The 23995-nt window shown below is 37.5% G+C and overlaps 1 protein-coding gene across 1 annotated transcript in view; it reads left to right on the forward strand.

The window, feature by feature from the left end:
• Positions 1 to 2048: 2048 nt before the first annotated feature.
• The window catches only part of LOC134536420 (probable cyclin-dependent serine/threonine-protein kinase DDB_G0292550), a 129983-nt gene continuing 108036 nt past the window's right edge, over positions 2049 to 23995 (forward strand). Inside the window, exon 1 of the mRNA XM_063376132.1 lies at positions 2049 to 2260. Coding sequence (XP_063232202.1) covers positions 2049 to 2260 — 212 coding nt within the window. The remainder of the gene's footprint in view (positions 2261 to 23995) is intronic.

Below are 23995 nucleotides of genomic sequence, written 5' to 3' on the forward strand. Positions count from 1 at the left end.
CTCCCACCTCTCCCTCCACGCCCCACCAACTACCACCTTTTACCCAGCTCAACAGAACCGGCACCCAAGCATCATTGACTTCGCCCTCTCATCACCTCCGTCACCTCAGACCACATCCCAGTCATAAGCTCTACACTACTTCCCCCACACTGACCCCCCAAAGGCTGACTGGCTAGCCTTTCGCACCACCCTCTCCCACTCCCTCGACCAGACAGTCTCCTTCAACTCCCCTGCCCATATTGACGCCCACACCACCACTCTCACCCAGGCCATATCGGCAGCTGCCCACTCCCACATCCCCATGGCTCTCCCCCGATCACTCATCATCCCCTTCCCCCCACACATACGTGAGGCCATGTCCCTGAGAAACCGCTTCCCCGCGTGCTGGCAGGCCACCAGATTCCCGATCGGCAGGAGAATCTACATCCTGCTGGAGAATCTACATCCTGCTGCGGGGCTGGTGCCGTCGGTTGGCAGCGGAGTGAAAGGCTCAACAGGAGACAAAGCGCCTCACAGCCCCCTCCTCATCCACGGGCTCTCTCTGGGCCTACCTCAGATGACTGAAAGCCACCACACCCATCATCACTACAACAGGAGTGGCAGAAACTGCCCAGGAGAGATCTGAGGCAGTGGCTGCCTACCTCCAAACCACCTTCACACCCGCTACCAACACCTCTCTGTCCCACCACACCACACTCCCCATCCTACGAGAGACTCCACCATTCCCCCTGTTCACCTCAAAGGAGCTGCAGTCCATTATCTCCCACTTCCGACTCAACGCAGACCCGGGCTCTGACTCCATTCCGACCGCACTACTGCGCTACCTACCTCGCAAAGCCCTAGTTCTCCTCACCAAAATCACTAATGCCATGTTTCTCCTCTGCCACTTCCCAGCTGCACACATGAATGTGAGTGTCTCCCTACAGTAAATTGAACATAAACTGCTATTTAAAATGCTCATTTTTCCCTTGTATTAAGGAAACAAACATGGCGTAGTAGTGTGTGCACCAGTGTGGCTAACTGCCGCGGCGGCCATTCTGCGGAGGTAATCTCTGCTGCGACCAACAGCCTGTGTTTTTCTTCTATATAAACTATTTTCGAGACTTAACTGTGCGCGATATTGACTGGGTGCTGAAACATTTTTGTTTATTAAATACGTATCTTATTCTTACCGTATTATTCAGCTTATCAAAAACTAGATACACTTAATTAATAATAATCAAAGTTCAAAAAAAATTTAATTTTTTGTCTTAAGTCTGAATTTTCACTAGTGTCAAGTAATTTATTCCTATGCCCGCCTTTTTAATTTTTCAGTGCTTGGTTAAGTTGTGTAATGGTTTTTGTCATGAAAAATTACCGCGCATAAATACAGAGTTCGCCGGCATCCCCCCAGGTGCGCTGCGCACGCGCCGCGCCCGAGAAAGAGTGCGCGCACTGCTTGGTGCAAATACACCAATAACTATTCTGTAAATTCTTCATTTTTACTTTTCGTAGCAACATTTTATTGACTTTTCAAGATGAAGAACAGCGAGGAGTATCCCTCACTTCCCTCTTAACCGCCACACTACCAAAATATGCTCAAATCACATAAATGCCCTTAACAGCAGCAAAACTAGCATCGCTCTTGGCACTGTTTCACCAACCAGCCATGACAATACAAACACAATTCCGCACCCTGTGACCCAGAATGAGAACCTGAAGTTGCAAACAACATGTGTTAAAACGTGTCGGAACTTCGCCAACTGGACGGTCTGATTCCGTTATATTGCCTCCCGACGACTCTCACATTCACGACTACAACAGTGAGCAGTTCCCCGATGTTCAGTTCCTGAGCACCACCCCGAACAACGACCACCACCAACTACACCAACAACAGCATCAAAAACCCCAAAACAAACAACAACGACCACCACCAACTACACCAACAACAGCATCAAAAACCCCAAAACAAACAACAACAACAACAACAAATCCTAACCCTACTGGACCTCCCCCTTGGGCCACCACCACCAGACCACCACGCACCACCGCCACCTCGAGACATCGTAATGGCAGATGGCTTCATCAGGCACCAGAAGGCCATCAAATGCACCCGGAAGGAGTCACTGGGCTCAACATCATCAATCTCCTCTAGCATCACCACCAGCAACTGCTTTGCCGACAACCTACAACTTGACGCAGCCGACCCGAATGACACACTCTCCCGACGACAAAAGAAGAACCTCCACAACCACAACACCAACAACAACAAAAGCAAACGGTAAAAAAGGACCAACAACAGGCCTCTACCTCCTCTGCCCCTGCCCGATCCTACAATAACCCTCCACAGTCCAAAATGCCACCCATCTCCTGCATCGTCCCAGCCCACGCTCAACCATTCCTCACTGCAGCCCGACTACAGAAAAAAATGACTATCACCCTCACCAGCACAGAAAATACATCCAAAATACATCCTTCTACACTTCCAATGTTCACGACCTCATGACATTTTTCAACTCCCTCAAACAATGAGGCTACCAGCAATTCACCGGACGATGCCCTGACGAGAAATGTGACAGGGTAGTCATCAAACGACTGTCCCTAGCAACCACTGCCGAAGAAGTCAAGGACCAACTGCTCCACGATGGCTACCCTGTCGCACGGGGACCTCCCTGAGGATGGGCCCTGATGCGGACACCAAGCCCTTCCTGGTGTCCACCAACACAACGGGGGAGGCAACCCAACTCCTGAAACTGAAGAACCTTGGCGGCCAAGGTGGAGAAGTACCGTGGTTCTGTAAGAGTTCCTCAGTGCTATCGCTGCCAGCTCCTCGGCCACCCCTCCAGCAGGTGCGAACGCAATATCCAGTGTGCTGGGGAGCACTGGTCCCGGGAGTGCTGGTCCTGACCAAAGAAAATGCTGCCTCTGCCAGGGGGCCCACATTGCCACCTCACCCGAATGCCCGACTCTCATTGCATACATGAAACGCCACCCACCCCACCCCACCCCACCACTGCTCCTACCCCTCCCAACCTCACCTCAGCCCGGTCCTTTCGCCCCCTCAAGGGAAATGCCTGGACCCGACCCCCTACCCCCACCCCTCCCTCCACTAAACAACACACCCCAACCCCCAACAACTCCTCCAACACTGCCCCCACCGATGCGACTTCCTTCACCGAAATCTTCCACACCATTATCACCTGGATAAAATGCTACTTACCCATAATCCGCCGCAGCATGACTGCTCTCTCCCAAGCTCCCACCAAAACTGAAAAGTTCAAAATCCTCCTCCAAGCCCCGTGTGCTGATTACGAACACCATCGACAACTTGCGTTATTCTTCACGCGGCAAGGAAACACGTATCGCATTAGGTGATTACGATCCACCTTGCGATATGCGTTTCGTTATTTTCCACGGTAACGCTAACCTGCGATACGAATCCATGACGTCAGAGGGCAAGCAATATTTGAAAACTTAACATGTTTCTCAAACAGCCTCTTTCTTCAGTCAAATATAACTATTTAATTACACTGAGTACTAAATAACTATGTTTAGTAAGCTTATTTCTTAAAGCATGTAAATGCTTACCTGACACATTTCTTAAAGGTTTGGTTGAAAATTTAGCGCACACGTTGTGGCTAACCCTATGTGTTTACATGCGAGCATCATCAATAAATAAGTTTAATATTAAAAAACAAATGGAGGCATGTGTGAGGTAAGTGTTTTAATTTATTAGTGTTAGTAAATTGAAATAATTCAATAAAATAATGAATGCAACCAAGGAAGTATTTGGTTAAATTCAGTGTACTATTGTAAGATATAACCTTAAATTTAAAACACTAGCGAATGTGACCACATTTAAATTTATTTAGAGTTAAATTAGTCGCTTAAAGTGTTTGCATTCGTAGGAAAAATGGTTTGTGTATCCTAATACTTATGTGTAAATACTGTGAATTGTAGAATAATATTGCAATTGTGAACAAAGTTAACCTAAGCAGGGTTTTACAATTAGTTTCTAAATTATTTTCTACGAGAAAATTATAGCTGGCAAATATTTTTGCTCTTCTGAAATAAGTCTTTCAATTCTGTAAATGGCACATCTGTTTTCAATATCAGTATATATAAAGGCCCTGCTACAATTGACTTGTCCCTTGGTCCGTCATGGCAGTTTGGCCCATGCTCTCATGAAAATGTGCTGCCACAACAGTCATGTCCCAAGTTGTCAAAATGTAAACATGTCAAATACTACCACTAGATTGCAGTAGTTTTGGGAGACATTTTAATGTTACTTTTTTATATTCTTGAAGTGTTGTGGCCGTTTATTATATGAGAGGCCACAAAAAAAAATCCCGGAAAAAATTAATGTTTTGTAAGCAATGAGCATATTATAATCAAAGGTGTTCCGGTAAACCTACATAAGAAATAAAATTACATCTGAATTAGCTATTTATTGTTATAAACCTAACACAAAGGCATTCTAACACAGAATAAACCCCGAGGAAGATGTATTTTTGGCACATTTAATTATGTTCGTGGTTTCTGCATTCTTCTACTTGAAATTTGGGAGACGCAGACAACGGGTCTGGGCCCACCCCCTTAAATTTAACAGCACTTATTAATATCTCGTCCACCTCGTCCGTAGTTATTTCCATTTTAGCTTCACAGAAGTCAATTCACAAACAATTCACAAAAATGACTTTGTTTTTGTATACTATACCACTACTATTTTCCAGTGCGCCTATGTATTTACATTTTTTTTTCATTTCATCGATGTTTGTTTACTTATTGTTCGCATGATTTTAAAGTTCTTTTTCATCTTCCATCATGGGACACATAAATAAGGGACAAAATTATAAAAGTTCGCCAGCTGCATGGGATACGGTGGGATAGGGACGAAGGGACAAGAAACATGACATCACAGGGTCACGTGGACCAATCGGTAAGTAGTGTCCAACGGACATTTGCATGGGACAAGTCAATTGTAGCAGGGCCTTAAGGCCCTGGCAGAATGAACAGTGCTGATGGCTGCTAGCTGCTGATTGGTGGCAGAATCAGCCAATGAAACGGGCAAATGCGATGCTGATGGCAGATCCCAAATTCACTAGGCACATCACGGCCGATGGCTGATGGACAGATTGCCGCATCAGCGGTAGAATCGGCAGTCATGTTGTAATTTCGTCTGTCAGTTGTTTGTTTACAAACTTTGACGCTCGTGTTATCTACTATGATGAAAAAAATCACGTGGACCTTTGTCAACAATTCGAGATTTTTGTTTCTGTTTTAATTCGCTTTAATATAGAATAAAATAACTGTCTAATTCCTTTTACTTACAAGTTTTTCTTATAATAATTTGTTTCATGTCAGTTTTACATGTGTACTTCAGTTTGAATTAATATAACGGGAGGGAATTCTCATAAGAGTAGGTCTTTCAAATTGATAATAATATTTGCGGAATTATATTTAATAAAAGGTTGCGCAAAATAAAATCATTATCGTAAAAATATTAATAGCCTTTGTTTTTGCACAATGGATTTTCAAAATATTGATGATGAGGAATCAGAACTTGCCATTGCCGTTATAGTTATGGGATATGTACTGTTGTCGTATGCTGCCTTGCAACACATGCGGCCCAGCCGCAGATATTGGGTTCACCCAATTAATAGGAAAAGGGACGATGAAGGAGAGTTCGCTACAGGATAGGCCGAACAAGTGCTCGCAAAATTATTTTGGAGACTTGTAGTGCAATATGGGACATGCTTTCAGGAGAATTTAAGATCCCTGCCAGTAAAGAGGAATGGAGGAAAATTGCTGTCAACTTTTGGGAACTATGGAACTTCCCAAACTGCATCGGCGCAATAGACGGCAAACACATTGCTATAAAAGCTCCTTATAACTGTGGCAGTGAATACTATTGTTATAAGGGTTTTAATAGCATTGTTTTGATGGCAGCCTGTGATGCAAGATACCAATTTACTTGGGTGGATGTAGGTGATATAGGTAAGAAAATAAAATGGTTTACAGACAAAAAGTTATAACACATAGTATTAAAGATTCTGTAGTGAAAAGTCACAGCATTTAATAATTCTGATGTAATGTATCAATGGTAGTGTGTAACTACACTTTTCATTGTAATAAAGGATGGCCAGATGACATTATTTACTACAGCCTTTTTTGTTTAAGTGCTTCACTGCGGAACATGAGACACCAAAAATGTTTGTTATTTATTTTAGCCAAACATCCAGCTAAATGTCTGCTCTTCACATAAAATAATTACTGTAATTATTTCTGTGTGTGATTATAGTGTTTCAAACAATTTTTAAAATTAGAATTGTTTTAAAAAAACATTTGTGATATTGTAGGTTTAACTACAAATCAGCTGAAACCAGACACACAGAAACATTTAATTATTGCAAAGTGCAGTTTCAAATACACTAACACAGATATAATGTTGATTTGACAACATATGTTATGCATGCCATTAATTAAAATTGTGAATATATTTCCATGACAGAAATATGTTCAGATAATGTAGGTGCTGCAATGTCAGTTATACTGAAGTGATTTTAATTTTATTACAAATCAGTCAGTCAAATAAAGGTGTGTTTTATATAGATTAGCTGCTGTTATCAAACTTACAAATATATATATTATTTTTATTCACCATATAACTTGATGAAATATGTATATGTGTTATTTCTAGGCTTGCACCCCAACTTTTTATTCCCAGACATATGAGGGGGCTTGAAATCTACAAAATTTAATTAATAATGTTATTGTCAAGTAGACATTTTTTCTGAGCATTTTGCTGACACCAACTCATTAAGTCTTTTGTATTGTTATTTCAGGTTCGAAAAGTGATGGCGGGATTTTTTCTGAGAGCAGCTTTGGTAAAGCTCTCATGCAGGAAAAACTTGATCTGCCAGAAGCATGTCTGCCAGGTACTGACTACAGTATGCCACACTGGTTTGTGGCTGATGAAGCATTCCCCTTGAAGGAAAATATAATGCGTCCATATCCTGGCAGTGAACTGCATGATCACAAAAAAATTTTCAATTACCGGCTGTCTCGTGCTAGACGGACAATTGAAAATGCTTTTGGAATCCTGGCAGCACGATGGCATATTTATCAGGGTAAATTCTCTGGTGCTCCTGAAACTGTCGAGAAACTTGTGTTAGCAACATTTTGCTTGCACAACTTCATAATGGCTTCAAACCAACAAGGTATTGCCCTGATAAATTTGTTGACCATGAAGAAAATGGATGTGAAGTACCTGGGGGTTGGCGAGAACTAGTACATAAAATGCCACATCATAATTTAGGGCGGTTGGGTTCCAACAACCCAACGCGTGCAGTTGCTGCTGTGAGAGACTTAGTATCGAACTACCTGATGGAAGAAGGTGAAGTTTCATGGCAATATGACCATATTAACAAAGGATGGTCATCAACCAGTTAATCTGGTAATGTCCCTGCATTTGACCATGTAATATTAAATCAATACAGGTTTATGTTTTTCATGTGACACTTAAGGTTGGTCCATGTTATTGATTATTTTAAGACCGTTACAGCTATAATAACCTGTATGGAGATTGTATATGCTAGGGAAATATTTGTAACCTTTAAGAAAGTTAGGTAAAAAATAGCCTGAGATTCATTTAAGATTATTTTTAATTTTAGTACTACTAGCATGTCATTAAATCGTAATGTTTTTGTAAGAAATTGAGGTACCATACTTGGCATATAAACTTTTTTTATACTATGGTGCTACATACATTACTTTATGAAGGTATAAATGTTCTTACAGTCCCATTACATTATACAGTTTATTCATAACCAACACCGTTGTAATAATATGCATTGAAATGAGTGAAACACAAGACTAATGCTGCCTTTGACAATATTATATTACTATAACCATAGTTTCAATAATATTTTAATTAAATTTTTTGTGGTTGTGTGGTTAGGCAAACTGTAATAGTTCAAGATGATAAAACCCTTGAATAGCAGAGACTATACTCTGGAAATCTTTAAGGCTACTGGAACAGCACAAAGTAGTTTAAAAACTGAATGATGGTTATCCTCCATCATAGTTTTCCTTGAGGTGCTGAAGGGGATCCTATGAGAAATGTTATTACTAATGTTAGTATTATTACCATTGTAAAAATATAATTACTTCAGCTTCCCTGTGTTCATTGCTAGTTAATAAATGTTAATGTGGCTCTTAGTGAAGTAACATATTATATATGCTGTACTGTTATGTGTTGCACATATGTATCTATTGAAGTCTACAGGATTAAAAGAAAAAAAGTGACGATTTCATGTGTGCTTATGCAAAACCTGATCCGAAACTTTACATAAACACACACCACACAAGAAAAGACACTAGTCTCTGTCTATGTATGACTGAACCATAGTCAAAATTCTGTCTCTTAGTTCATTTTCGTACACTGGATTAACTAAAGACAAGAGCTGAACTAAGTATTGTGCGAAAGCATTACGCCTTGCTTCTTCTGGTGTGGGTGGAGGTTTCATGAACCGCTTAGTCAGCTCACCCAACGCATTCATGCCTGTCACAAATGCCATCTCTACAGTGTCTCTTTTTCTGTTGTTCATGTCAGCAGGAGGGTTTATCTGCCTGCGTGGAGTTACAGGGCTGACCCTTGGCACTGCAGTTGCACTGAAAACTCCATCACTTGGCCCTGTGCTACTGACTGCAGGACCTTTCCCTTTTCCAGATCCTGAAGCAACATCCACTTCAGGGTCTCTTACACTACTAGATCCTGTATGTCAATGACCTGAGCACCATGTGACTCTGAAGTGGAAGCTACTTGAGAATGACTTATGCGGCTAGGTCCTGCAGTAGAACACAGTGCCAGTGAATCATTCAGTACTGCTGCTGCCGCTGACATGGCAGTCACCTCTCGCACAATACATATTTGCGGTGCAGGGGGAGACTGAAGTGTGACTGCAGGTGTTACTGGCTGAGATAGGCCTAATTCAGGTCTCTGTTTCGAAGATGCAGCCAGAATAAGACACATTTTCTTCGTCGGTGGTGCACATACTGAGCACTGGCTGTCTGCCTGCACCTCCTCCAACACTGGTGTGTCCCACAAGCTAGTACTTGTGCTTTGCTTTGTAACTTTTTGTGGGTCATTCTCCTCTGGAAAATTACTTGTAGTTCTATAAAAACCACAGTATCATTACTTTGAGCCACACTAGTGCATTGCTGCCACATGGTTCATTTTAATTCAAACAGTTACCTATTTTTTACATTCCAATATTTTAGATACCACAGCATCTTTTTGTACAATGGTGGGTAGCTAGGATCTTCTGGTGCTCCTGCCCCTGAGTGAGACTGTGACAGCTTCCTTTTATGGAAGCGCAGGAAATTATCCCTGGCAACTCGCCACTGCTTTTGTGCTTCATCACCTGACAAACATTTCATACCCAATAGAGTTAAAGCTTAACAGATTTTACAGGGTGTCTAGGGAAATGATCAGAAAAAATTCCTGTACAATTCCTGTACATTCCTGTACATGTCAAAAATGAAAAGAATACATGTAAATCATACGCGATAAAATTTTACCCCAAAATCATGATAGTACATGCAAAATTGAACAAATGCAATAAATTACTAAATTACTACTGTATGTAATGAGAAAAAGCATTTTAACAAAATGATCATCTAAAGATGCTATAAACATCAAAGACATATGCAGGCCTACCTTCTCACTGGAAATGTTGGAACTTCAAATTCATTATTAAAACATTGGAATTTTTCATTTGTCCTGGTTCGATAGTAATTGTCTTGCAGCTTGTTTGGTCCATAGTCACACTAGTACAAAACTGTGAGAAGTTTAACTGTATAGTGTCATGCAATACACAGCCCTATACTATTTTTTAAGATCTTTCACCTTCTCATCGATGGCAGATACTGCACGCTGTACATCCTCAAGCAACATGAGTTTCTTCGCCTCAAGCTGTTTGATCTCAGTAGCTGCACGTTTTCTTTCTTCCGCTAGCTTGAAAATTTTCTTATTTGCACACTGCTGCTCTGCAAGTGCCTCACTGTACATGGAATAAGCATTCCTCACTGCATGAATCATGGCTTTAGGAATGTCTAGCTTCATCAGTCCACCCGGCTCATTACTAACAAAATCAAAAATACGACGCTGGGCTATGAGTGATGGTTCTTTCAGATTTTCGACTAAAATTTCTTTGTTCACTGAAAATCCTCGTTCGATGTTAGCACTGCGGTGAGACAAAATTAAAAGTAGTTTGACTACTTTAAAGAGGTTCTCATATTCCTTCTTTCCTTCTATAAGCTGCACCCAGAAGGTATCCAAGCGAGTTTCAGACTTAGAGTAGGTTTTCATTTCTTCAATGACATTTGATTGCGAGCAAAGAAACCTGTACTCTCTATCAGCCCTTTCAACAGTGCTAGCTGGCAGAAGATTGGCCGTAAGGAGGTGGTCAAGAGCAGTAGTAAGTTGTTTTACACAACTATCTTTGGAAGAAATATGATAAGGGTTCAAAAAAGTAAGAGCCTTGGTAAGAGAATACTTCAGAGGAGACTTCAGCAACAGGTTACTCACAAAAAATTGCAGGACATTCCGACACTCTTTTCTGAAAATTAAAATATCTTTCTCAGAGGCATTCTTACACTTCCTTAGTGCTGCACGGGTACTGTAACCAAGCTCAACATGTTTCACATCCTTGAGATTTACAAAAGTCTTATCTGCATTCTGTTTGAAAACATCAATTTTGTGAAGAGGAGTTTTCTCAATAATCTCGGTTTTCACAATTCTTTTCATAGCAGTCATTACAATAAATGTCAAACTATCGAAAAGAAATGGTGCCATTGGAGAATCAGACTGGAATTCTACCAAAAATGGTTCAACGTCACTTGCCAGTGCCTCAAAGAAAGCTATTTTCGCTTGCAGGAGTTTGTCTTGCAGGGCTTTACATACAACAGAAAAGCTATTACAAGATGGTTCCTTTGCTGTGGTTTTGACTATGTTGACATATTTTTCAACAAGTGGCAATATTTCCATTGCTCTCCTCGCTACTTTGCCATTTTCAATCCAACGAATTGAGCAAACCCTCAAAGGAAACACGTGTGAGTTTGAAGCCTCTGTATAGTCTCCTCGTCGACTTGGAGCCTCTTTAAACAAATTGTAAAGGGCTCTAAGAAACTCAATTATCTCCCAACCAGATTTCTTGATGCCTGTCTTAAAGGCATTGTGCACTGTGTGTAAACCACAAGAACCAATATCTAGTAACTGTGGGGATTCTGGGTCAGATCTGCTGTCTTGCTGTAAAAGCCTAAGTACTTTGAAATTTACGTTAGGACCATCCATTGATAATTGGATAATCTTCATCATGTCAAATCCTTCCAAGCCAGTTTTCATGGCTTGTAAGAGATCTTCAGCTGTAGCGTGATTCAAAAAGATGGATGTTACATACCTACACATAACTTTATTTACATTTGAGTCCCAAATTCTGACAGACAAGTCCATCTGTTGTTTCTGTGCAATTTTGTTCACACTCTCATCAAAACCCAACACGAAATGTTTACACTCTTTCAAAACACTTTTCAACTTATCATAAAAATAAGGAGCAAGTCCATAAACTATGACATATGAAATTTTTATCTTTTTGAAGTTTCATATTGTTTGCAACACGATCGTTGGGAAACATTCGCTTGAACATGTTTACGCTACTAGCAGCGCTGCGTAAGGAGTTATGATTCATCACCGTTTCAAGACACCACAAAGCTTCGGCACGAGTCACATCGTCTTTAAGAAGAAAATTATCCAAACAGCGGGTTGTAGAAGCAGATTTCGGGATTAACGAATCTTCAGCAGGTAGATTCATACTCGCACCAGGAATAATAGCAGCTGACGAAGGTTGAATTACAGATGAAGATGGTAAAGGTGAAGGTTCAGATGCTTTAGATGTTTCAGGGGCAGATGTAGTAGCCCAAATTTGAATTGGCGCTGTCTTATCTACACTACTCACATTTTTCTTATGCTTGTTTCCACTGGCATGGCTTGTAAGAGCTGTTCTTCCCATGGAAGTAATGGAAAAAGTAGTCCCACAGACTGCACACCTAGCAGAGTGACGATCATCCTTGATGTCTTCAACCCAAGGGAATTCTACTTTCCAATCCGTTTGAAACAAAATTTTCCCTCTCACCCGACGAGCCATTTCAAGTCCCTAAAAATTATAAAATTACTATTAGGTAACTTCAATTTTTCATTACCATATTTACTCGTGTGAATGCTTCATACTATGTCTCTAACAAATATGTAGTGTAATCTTTATTCTTTTTGGCCAAAATGTTAATATCTGTAGCAGGTATTGTCAGGTATACAGTAAACCCTATATATCTCAGACCTCGATGTCCCAGACATCGGGTGACGGACAAAAAAATGTTTCAACAAACCACATAATATTGCAAGATAGTAAATTTTATATAATTTCTGGAAGCTACAAGGCACGAAAATTGCAAAGTTGTGTTTACAATTTGTACAAAAGAAATACAGTATGTTTACCCAGGAACGGGACAAGCGCACGCACGTGATAGCTATTTTCTCCCGCCTATTATCACTATTTCAATTTATTACGTTTATCAATGAGGCTATCAATAAAAGAATTATGTTCACAAAATTACTGACTAGTGAAATGTATGTGCGCACGCAGTTTGATGGAGTACTGTGCCTTCCAGAGTAAACAAAAGAACATTAAAAATTTTCTCTCTAAAATATTTTAAGTTTAGAATGGGGCGTTTACACGGGTAAATAAGGTAACTTATTTGTTGGAAAAGTATTTAATTTTGCTTAGGCATAGGGATACGACCTTTGCAAGGAAACTGAACGCCAAACAACGCAAAGAAATGTGTTTTGTCAATGCATACATTATTATATAGAGACCTGAAAAAAGAGTGGTTATTTTTTCTTAAAAGCGGTGTTATTTTTCGCAAAATTTGCAACAAAAAGCGAGGTTATTTTTCTTTTATTTGCAATTTTATTTGACTGCATATAATTAAAAAAAACTGAACCGAAACCAAATGTTTAAATAAGATTTTACAGAGATTCTGTTTTGTAATTGGTTTACCTTTTAAATTTAAAACTTAAGAGTATAAAAATTCAAACAGAATATGTTTGAATTTACTTATCAAAAGACAGCAACCTTCCCGGACATTTTAAAGGAGGTTATGAAAATCAGCAGCGGTTAAAATAGGCATACGTAACGCTGTTTCGATGCACAACGTGTAGTTTTTCAGCTAAGCTTGGTACGTGACGATATCGGGTGGTTTTGGTGTTGTATTCTGAGATGGGAAAGACGTGAAAATGCACAAATTCATGCAAAATTCGTAGAAATTCGTGAAAAAGTCTGAAAAAATTATGAAATCGCTTTTAACTTCAAAACATTACAACTCGCGTTATTTTTCGAGTTTATCGCGATCGCGATTTTTTCAGGTCTCTAATTATTAGCAACAAATTCCGCCACCTCTGAATGCAAATATTCCACTTTGGAAAATTAAAGCAGTACTTACGTTTTACTGTAAATACTTAATAATCCACATACACGCATTGCAACGAAACACAAACACTGGATAGCGGAAAACGGCGGCAGAATGCTGTTAGACGGCGCCAGACGTCTGAACGAGAGATTGTGAACTGGTGTGTGTGCGTGCGCTCGCGTGGGTGAGTCACACAAGCAGTGTTGCCAAGTCTATCGCGCTGTCTCCGGGCGCCGCATGGACCTGTGAAGACTCGCGTCCCACTTAAAACTTATTGATAGTTTTTAACGGTATTTGTTGGTCAGCGATGATGATCCAGAAATGAAATGCAGCATAACACGTTTTAATAAAACTTTGTTTTTATCCCCGGATTTATGAAAAATTCCTGTTACAATTCCCGGATTTTTCCTGGCAGTTATAATTTCCGTACAATTCCCGGCTTTCCCGGTTTTCCCGGTCACTAGACACCTTGTAGTACCGCCTGTATACAATTCTTAAACGTAACTTGTATTAAATAACGAGATTAGTTGTATTTCTTTGAAATCATTATTTGTTAAAAGGGCTGAACTCCCACGTTATTTGTTAAAAGGGCTCATGTCCTAGGTGAAAATGAGGCTATAAATATATTTTAATGTTTGGAATATAATGCCCTACACCGAGACAAATTTTTAATACCAATAAAAACAATCACAGATGAGTTTATTAGCTGCAAAAGTGTTTTATTGTCTCTCCTGAAAAATGTATGTTTCTGGACATCTGCCTTTTTAACAAGCAGTTATTCAATTATGCAGCACTAGGAAATCTTTAAACTGTTATAATTAGAGAACAGTTTAACTTAGAATACTGAAATTTGTGGCATTTTGTTTAGTTTTGTATGGCATTTCATAAAATATATAACACACCATGGTTACATGAAACTGTTATTTCCTCTAAAATTTCAAAAAAAGATTTTTATAAAACTCAAAAACAGAATTTTCAATTATTTTTAAAAAAAAATTTTTTTTTTTTTAAAAAAAAATATTTTTTTCATAATTTTATTGACTACCTATGTACCAAATTCAATATGGTATTCCAATGGTATCTTACCAAAATTATTTTTTTGTTTATGTCAGGGTGCACATCAATTACTGAAGAAAAAATTGAATGACAGTTAGGATGATAAATACTTTACGTGGACTTTTAACAATTTGTTTTGTATTAAATGGTCACTTTTAATGATCGTTATATCCAACTTAAACTTGAAGTGGGAATTTTTTTCATGCTGTGAGGGATTTTTTGATAGTCTCAAGGAAATTATTCCTTGAAGCCTGGCATCACTGCCTGTTCTGCCATATTGTGTTTAGGGAGAGAAAAAATTGTGTTTATGGATGTTTATCAAGTGCTTGCATTAACTCATCTGTTATGAAGCTTTAGACAAAGATTTGTTGTAGTGATTTTTTTAATTGTGATTGTTTTTTGGGTAAACAATATTGAAATTTTTTGTTGAGTAAACAATATTGAGAGGTTATGTTTTTTTAATACTTGAGTGTAGTTAATTGTGCTCATTCATTTCAGTAAGGAATGATCATTGGAGTTACCATGGATAAAAAGTGGTCCAAATACTGTTTTAATCCTTTAAAAAAGAATGGACATTGGATTTCCAAAGACTTGAGAAATGTTACTTTATGGATGACTTCCTTAGGTTATGGTATTGAAGATGTTATGAAAATTTGTACTTCCTGCCGCTTACTGTTAGGCATGGGGTGGAATCTCTTATAGCAGCAGCTTATATAGAAATTTTAGTACTGTTCACACCTGCCAGAGTGTTTTCAAGAAGTAGTGTTTGTTTACTTCTTCTTCCCACACTTGTAAAAATTTAGCAATGGGTGCAATTTGCAAAAATTTGTTGGAATGCTGAACACGTGAAGTGTATTAGTTTGACGATTTTGATTTTGTTTTCGCACACAGTTTTTTTGTTTGGAGTGTTGTATTTTTTTACAAGTAGTGTAAGAAAATAATAATGGTGCGAAGGAGACCTTGTTGTGTACCCTTGTGTAGTGACACAATTTCTGTGCGCCACCGTTTTCCACTTAAAAACGTAGATGTTTTTGATGTGTGGATTCAGAGAATAAATCCAAAACTGCAAGGCCTTGAGAGGAAAAAGGTTTATGATACCTATCTTGTATGCGACCAACATTTTAACGAGCAGTGCAATAATGCTGGTTCAAAGAGTCTCAAAATTTACTCTTTGCCGACACATCTTCCAGGTGAGTGAATTCTGTAAAAACTTACATTATGTTATTCTTCAGTCTTTAGAATTGTAAATTGTAATATTTGTCTAAAATTTATGTTTTAATGAATCCCACAGGGTCACATTTTATCGTGGTATCCGATCCCCCCACCTTCTCCATCCTTATAACCTCCTCGAACATTGTGTAATTATCAGAAGTAAACCCAAATCAATTGATGTTAGTGATATTATCAGCACCTGGAATGGTCCATACTGCTCCAGTATTGTTTTGATTTGCTTATTACAATAATTATTTGGTGTAGATGTCTAATTTTAGCCCCTTCGTAGTCTGCAGTCTGAAGTATGTATTCACAAGCAGTTTATAGAAAAATGTTGCAGTGAATGAAGTTATCATTGACTATCATGATTTCTTCATTGTCATCATAAAACTAAGAAATCTAGCTTATATCATCCCTTAAAATAAACCAAATTAACTGGTACATAGGCCAACAATTACACTTAGGCCCATTAGTACCAAAAACTGATATTTGTTTTTTATAGGATTTATTATCTTATAATTCTTTTGCATTTTCTAATGAATTAATTAAAATGTGATTTGATTATATTACCTAGGCCCTAATATAAAGCAACAATTTTTATATTAGGTAAAGTAATTTGAACACATGTTACTTATAATACTGTTATACCTTGATTACAGGGTATTTATCTAGTTTTACCCCTCCACCATAAAAATAAAGATAAAAATCTGAAACAATTTATATTTAGTACTAAAAAAATTCCTCCATTTATAGCTAATGGCGCACATACGAAATTTCGACCCGATTTGGAAAAATCACTGTTGATATGAAAGTTTACAGTACCTGTTTGGTAAGGTGCCAACGGACATTAATTGCTATTGTTTCTAAGTCTGTGAGTGTGGTTTTTGAGTAATTACGTAAAAAAATAAATTAAGTAAAAAAATTGATTTATGTATAACATAAATTACGTCAGGTTTCGCACTATCGCGGGAAAAGCGTCAGCGCTACGCTCCGCCCCACCGCTAAAAAATATAAGCATCATGTATAACACACGATCAAGTACACAGGATAATTTTATGAGGCTCTTAAATGATAAAATAGACAGAAAATGTTATGTGAATAAAAATGTAAACAAATGACAACATGGTGACTACCGCATCAATGCTCATGCTTAATAAGTTGTGGTATTTTTATGTCCCTTTTTAAGGAAGAGTGGCCAAACTAGATAAATACTGAATTGAGAAAATAGGCAAGCACTATATTATTATTGATAAATTACCAACAATGACTTTATTGGACTTATTTTATTTTACAGTTAAGTTAATAATTATTTGCTTGAACACAAATGCTTTCAGCAAGTTAAAAAGTAAAATATATTTCTAGAAGAAATGTGGGAAAAGGAATTGATATGGCTCATAGAAACCAAGAAAACTGAAAATAATTTTAGCTAATTTGAAAGATATAGGCTAGCTACTCTTTATTCTTGAAAGTTTGTGCACCAACACTTTAAAATTAATTTTATTTTGCAACCCTCTTGTAGGTACGGTAGTCTTAATTTGTAAACCAAAATTTTTGACTTATATACTGTGCCTATGTATGTTAAAAATAGACTTATGAATAACTGTTGAACAGAATGAATGTAACACATGTAGGTACAATTTGTTACATAATTCATGAAGACCAAATTATGGCCTAACTTATTTGAAAAAACTTTACCACAGTATGCTTAAGTAGTTGTGTGTGTTTTCTACTGCTTGTGAACTGGCACATTTAGTAAGTGTAAATTCTCCTGGCATTTTCAATATCATATCTTTGAATTTGATTTCAGAATTCCATGAAAAGTCTGTGAAGGAAAATTCATTCCTCTATCCAATTGATATCACAGGTAGGTTATTTTGAATACACCTTAATGGTACCTACATATTTTTTGTAATATTTGTAATGTGTAGGCCTAGATTGTCTTGAAACTGCAGTTATTTGTATGTACATATTTTATATCTTTGTTAGATATTTAAAATGACTATCCTGTTTTAATGTAAAATGAAAGTTTATTTTTTTTACTGACTTTGAAAATGTTATAGAGAAGTATCGGAATCCTAAGTTCTTTTATAAAGTTTTAAATTTAAAATGATGGAATAGTTATACTTGAATAGCTTACGTCCTAAGTTATATATATAGTGTGTGTGTATATATGTATAAAACTTAACAGTATGGAGGGATAGTTAGTTAGGTAATGGCTTTTTTTTTTGAGACAGAATTGTCAAGGAACAAAGAGCATAAGTACCTAATGTGCCGTTTCATGTTTCGGCACTCGTAGAATAGTAAAAATATTTTTGTTTTCTCTACCTAATAATTATTTTATATTGAGTCTTATAATGTTTACTTGTGTTTAATTACATTTTAAACTTAATTTAGTTTTTTTATTTAATTTTATTAATGATATTTATTTTAAATTTTGATTCATATTCCATTAAGGACACAATTCTATTTTTTGTTTGGCTTCAGTCAAAACCTTCCATTTGTTCGCCGGATGTTCTGTGCTAGCCTAAGAGTTTTTAGTAACACCCGCCTGTCCGCCGTGTCCCGGCGTGCTGCCCACGTGATTGTCAGCAGTTGCTTGCAGTTTCTCCTCGCTTCTTCACGTGATTTCATATAAAAAATCTGTACTCTAGACCATTTTTTTTTCTGGAGCATTTTTTTTAGTACCGTCCACGCAACCTGGTGGCAGTTCGGTAAGCTTCTGATGCTCCATTGTTTTAAAATTACTTACCCGCTTCGTCCGTTGTTCTCGGCATTCGCCAAGATGGCTCCAGTCAGTGATGGTGGTTGATTAATGTACTTTTTCGCACCATAGTTTTTTTTTGTAGACATCTCACGTAGAAGTGGTGTTTTTATTTACAGGGTTCTTACAGGAACTTACAATTAACTTTCAAGGACTTTCCAAGGACTTTTCAAGGACTGTACAATAATTTTTCAAGGACCACAGTAAAAATAAATTATATTAGCTACATCAAATTTTTACTTAAGTAAGTCAAATTAAGTTTAGTTTCGCAACATTTCTATTTCTGCTTTTGTATTTTTAGTATGTTAAGTATGTTTTTCTACTAAATTTAATCCCTACCTAAAAACCTACGTAACATTCACACAATACCTTAGTGATTTTTATATTCTTCTAACTTCTCACATAACTGTCTGTTTACTTCAGCAAGGGATGCAGATTTTTCTTTGAAGGCTGTTGGACTTTGACACCATGGTTAAACTACCGGTTGCTTCCGCCTGTTCAGAGAACCTATCAGCTGATTTTGTGAGTTCACAAATATCTGCTTCGATTCTTTGTTTCTTGGTCTTGAGTTCATCTATTTCATCTGTGATATTTTTTCGTTTTAACTTCTGCTGTTCTGTTTCTTTCTTGCGCCTTTTCTCTTCCAAAAAGCTTTGCCATTTTTGGCGTGCGCTTGCTGCTGAAGCTATCAGATCATTTGTAATGTTTACATTTGAGACACCACCAACAGATGTAACATGCTGACAAATGATTCTCTGCGAAATTACTGTACGGTCATGCATGTTTTCTACTTCAATTTGCCTGTTAACTGAGAAACCTCTCTCAACAGAGGCTTGTCCATGTGACAAAATCAGCAGCATTTTCATCACACACCATAATCCTACGTAGTTGGAACTAGAGTTTGCACTACCAAATAACAATGAATCCAAACGGTCAGCTTCAGGTTTGAAATTTCGAAACTGTGATGACGAACCAAACTCCAGAATAAAATCTTTGTAAGCTGAAAGTAATGCATCGCAGTCTGTTTCTTCAACTCGCCCTGCATCTACCAAAATTTTCAATACTAATGAAAACCGGGTAGTGCAAATTTTTTGGTCATTCATTTCTCTAGGGTCCAAACAACTGAGGTTCCTAACAACAGAATATTGTAAAGGACACTTGTTCAACAACTTTTTCACAATTTCCAAGAGAAAATCACGACATTCCATTCTTGTGAACCAAATCTTTTACTCTATTTTCTGCAGCAAATCCTAAATAGACTTTGGTTGCTGGCAAATGGTTTTCTTTCTTTGCAACTTCAACTCTGACAAGTTTGCCACAAGAATTTGCATTCTTCATAATATCATCTTTGATAAACCTTTCCATTAGGCTTCGCAGCAATTTCAACATATCTTTCCCTAAAAATGGCAGAACTGGCTTATCAGTTTGATATGCTATCAAAAATGGTTCCACTTCTTTGGCAATTGACTGAAATACTAGCAGTTTTACAGGCGTGAGTGGGTCAGCTGCCGCTTCTTTGATGGCCATGAAAGATTTGGTGTTGGGGTTGGGAACATTTTTGTCTGTTACAGACTTTACATACTTGAGCATATGAGGCCACATTTCAATAGCACGAGCTGCAACTATCGAATTCTCTATCCACCTAACAGCACAAAATTTTAAAGGAAAAAGAGTACTACTAGTCACATTCACATAATCTTCCCTCCTAGCTGGAGAGTCCTTAAAAAGATAATACATACTTGACAAAATTCTCTCCACATCCCAGGTAGATGAAACTGATCCATACTTAAATGCACCATGAAGTATGTGTAACCCACAACTGCCAGTTTGTATCACTGTTTTATTTGTGTCTTTCTTCAGTTGATCACAAACCATGTCGTAAAATTTCCAATTGACATTTGGACCATCCATGGAGAGCTGTAGTAAAGGCATGCTAGGAAGAAAAATTTCAGAACTGAGTTTTTCATACGAACTAAACATGTCTTCTGCAGTTGCATGTCCCAAGAAACTAGAGTGCATATAGCATGAGACAACTTTGTCGGTATCCCAATATCTAATATGGTAATCCAATTGCTTCTGATGAAGTTTTCGGTTAACACTCTCGTCAAAAAGCAGAACATACGAATCCTCCTTTCGAATTTTTTCCATGAGTAAGGACCTAAAATAAGGTGCTATCCCAAAACAACACATATAGGCACACTTTGTTTCTCCCAACGAAAAGCCTTTGGCAACACTGCTATCAGGAAACATTTGTCTGAACAAGGGCCCAATATCCTCACAGGACTTGTATGAAAAATGGTTACTGCATACTTTAAGGGCCCACAGAATTTCTGCTTTTAAAGTGTCCTGGCCATTAATAAAAGAACTAATCAGGCCTACCTGCTGATCTTGAGAATTCTGGATATCTGGTTTCACGACTGCTAAACTTGTAGATTGGCCATCTTGTGAAGGCTGTTTACCACCGAGATATACTTGTATTCCAAGTTTTGGCTTCTCACTTGCCAGAGCGACATGTTTCTTCCCACCCATATGACTCGTTAACGCCGATACACCCATGTTACTGATATCGAAAACACATTTGGCTTTATTTCTGTCAGTCGTTTTTTGTAGCCATTTACTGAATTTTGGGTTACGTAACCACAAATCGTTAAAAGTACAGTTTCCAGGCATTTTGAGAAAAAATGTTAACAGTATCTCTCAAGTTGCATAGGTACATAAAAACACCAAAAGCACTATCAAACACGTTGAAGGAAAATAATAAGAGAAAGTGTGAAAAAATGTAGTTTTTACATACGACAGCCGCAAAAATTAAATCAAAATGCAAACAAATAGGCTATTTGATGCAAATATCAAAGCCGGCAAAAAAATCTTTTTGCAACTCGTAGGAAGTATAAACTAAAAACGAAGTCGGAACTGATATTAAAACATTTCTAGAAATAACACTTTTCCCTTTCCAATCACTCCGACAATGCCATACAATTACAGAAGCATGTAAATCCGGAAAAAGTACAAAGCAAAACCACCATCTTGCATCTAACTTCTTTTGTTTGTACCACATTTACCATACTATACCATATTTATCCTGCATATTTTAAAAATCGATACCACAACTACCACGCGATACCACATTTACTCTTGTGTACCAAACTATATCCAATAACACAGTTACGCAAAGCATTATTACGCACCATAACCGATAAATGTCGTTGCCAATAGAACACGAGAAATTCCCAAATCCATTTTTTTTTTTCACGAAAATTCACTCGGTTATTGTCTGTTCACGTCAAGCAAATTATATTCTAGAAATAAGAAACAAATTATGGTTTTGTATTCCTAAGCTAGGATTTTAACGATGGGAAACTAACTGGAATATTATGTTACCTGAAAATTCAAGGACTTTCCAAGGACTGGATTGAATTCAAGGACTTTTCAAGACCTTTTAAGGACATGGTAAAAGTTCCAGGACATTCCAGGACCGTACGAACCCTGTATTTAGTTTTACAAGATGACGTGAAGTTCAATGTAAATTTCTTCAGCCTCCGATTTCGGTAAGTCACGAGAAAGCATGAGAGAGAGTGAGAGTATTTTTTGTTGTTGCCTTTTTTGATTTAATTTTTGTTTCTCTGCAACCTTATGTTGCAGGAGGTTAACGTTTTGGATCCTCTTCAAGTTCTTTACGTTTTGGGTTATTCTTTAACCTATCTTCTAAAATTATGAATTGAATCTACGTCCTGTCGGCCCGGGAAGCACGGTTCTGCGCCGGCTGCTGTACAAGTTTTCGTCTTGAACATGTCATGGATATTTCTCATCTTCAGCTAAGTCCGTTCCTCTTTTTAGTGAAGTTTTATTATTGCTTTTCGTCCAAACGTTTCGTCACCTAACGCTTACAAATGAAAAAGACTTTCGTCGCCTAATGTTGGGCAAAAGATTTTAATTACGTAATGTTTCCAAAAAGACTTTAATTACTTAAATGAAGTAATTTTGTATAATGTTTTGTTTTGTTCCTGAAGAAGTTTTTAATCTACATTTAAAGTTATAGACTCAATTAGTAAAATATTAATTATGGATATAACATTATTTTTAAATCTGTTATAAAAAATAAATAACTAATATAAAGTATTTTTTAACATTATTAGCCTGTAATTTGGGTGCACCCTAGGTTTACTATTGATAACAAACATTCCATTTTAATGATAATTTTATGACTTTTGTTTACCTCTTCAGATGAGTCATTGTTTTTTTGTTTAGCTTTAAATGTATTTTCTAACTAAATATATCACCACTTATAGATGAAGATACGTATGTTGTTGTCATTTACTAAACTAAGTTTCTCTGGACTTACGTAATTATAATTGATGAGGTGTATTCTGTTGTGAGGCTGGTTTACCCTGACACGTTTCCAGTCAAACATTTTACTTACATTCAAAATCAACTAAATAATAATAAAAAACAACCAGTTGTCACACTAACTTTAAAAACACATTTGTAATGATATTGTGAATATTTACCACTATTGTTCACTAGGCCTATGCATATCATTTACATGCATGTTTCACAACATTTTAAATTTTGGTTTGTTTGTAAGGATGTTTGGACGCATACACTGAAAGTTGCTTATTTGTGAATGTTTCACTTAACAAGTCAGTCGTACAAGTTATTTGACCCATTTTAATATGATGAGCCCCGTTTCGTGCCTCGTATGGCAATGATAATAAGCATTTATAAGAAGCTGGTTCTATGAATGGTTAGTGTGTATTTTGTATGAAGCAGCCTTTCAGAATATACTTAATTGAAATGATAAAAATAATTTTTCCATATTCTCAAGCCTGCCTCACACAGTACCTACCGTATTCCTTACAATATTCAGTAAACTAGTAAGTAAACTAGCATACAATGTTGTACTGTGTGCGGCGGCCTTAAGTTGATGCACGTGATAAATTGTAATGTTGATGTTGTTGTATTACAGCTGGGATAATTGCAAAGGCCAACAACAACAGCAGGACTTGCACAGTTGGAATTGAAGAAAGTTGTGATGGCATACAACTGCTGGAGCCATGCAGTTAATTATCTGTGCGTGAGGATTGTCAAGGTGTGATGAGTTAATTAAACTTTACTACAAAACATAGTGTTGTAGTTTTAGCTTTCCTGCACTTATGTGATACATTTTATTGCAATATTACTTATTGTTTTGCAGTAGAAACAAGAGCAGAAGAAAATATCAGTATGCCTGTAATTCGAGTTGAGGAAATGTTGGATGGCATACAACTATTGGAGTCGTGTAGTTCACCAGCTGTGCGTGAGGATGTCAAAAGTACAGGATTCAGTGAGGAGCCTTCAAAGGAGCTGGTGATCGACCAGAGTTTAATTTAAATGTGATATAGCTAACCTCATGAGTATTTATAACTGCCTTAAGTTGTCTTTTTTCTTCTTTTTTTCCCAGTATTGTATAGTGTAAACACAGTT

The sequence above is a fragment of the Bacillus rossius genome, chromosome 11, assembly GCF_032445375.1.
Source record: "Bacillus rossius redtenbacheri isolate Brsri chromosome 11, Brsri_v3, whole genome shotgun sequence".
NCBI lineage: Eukaryota > Metazoa > Arthropoda > Insecta > Phasmatodea > Bacillidae > Bacillus > Bacillus rossius.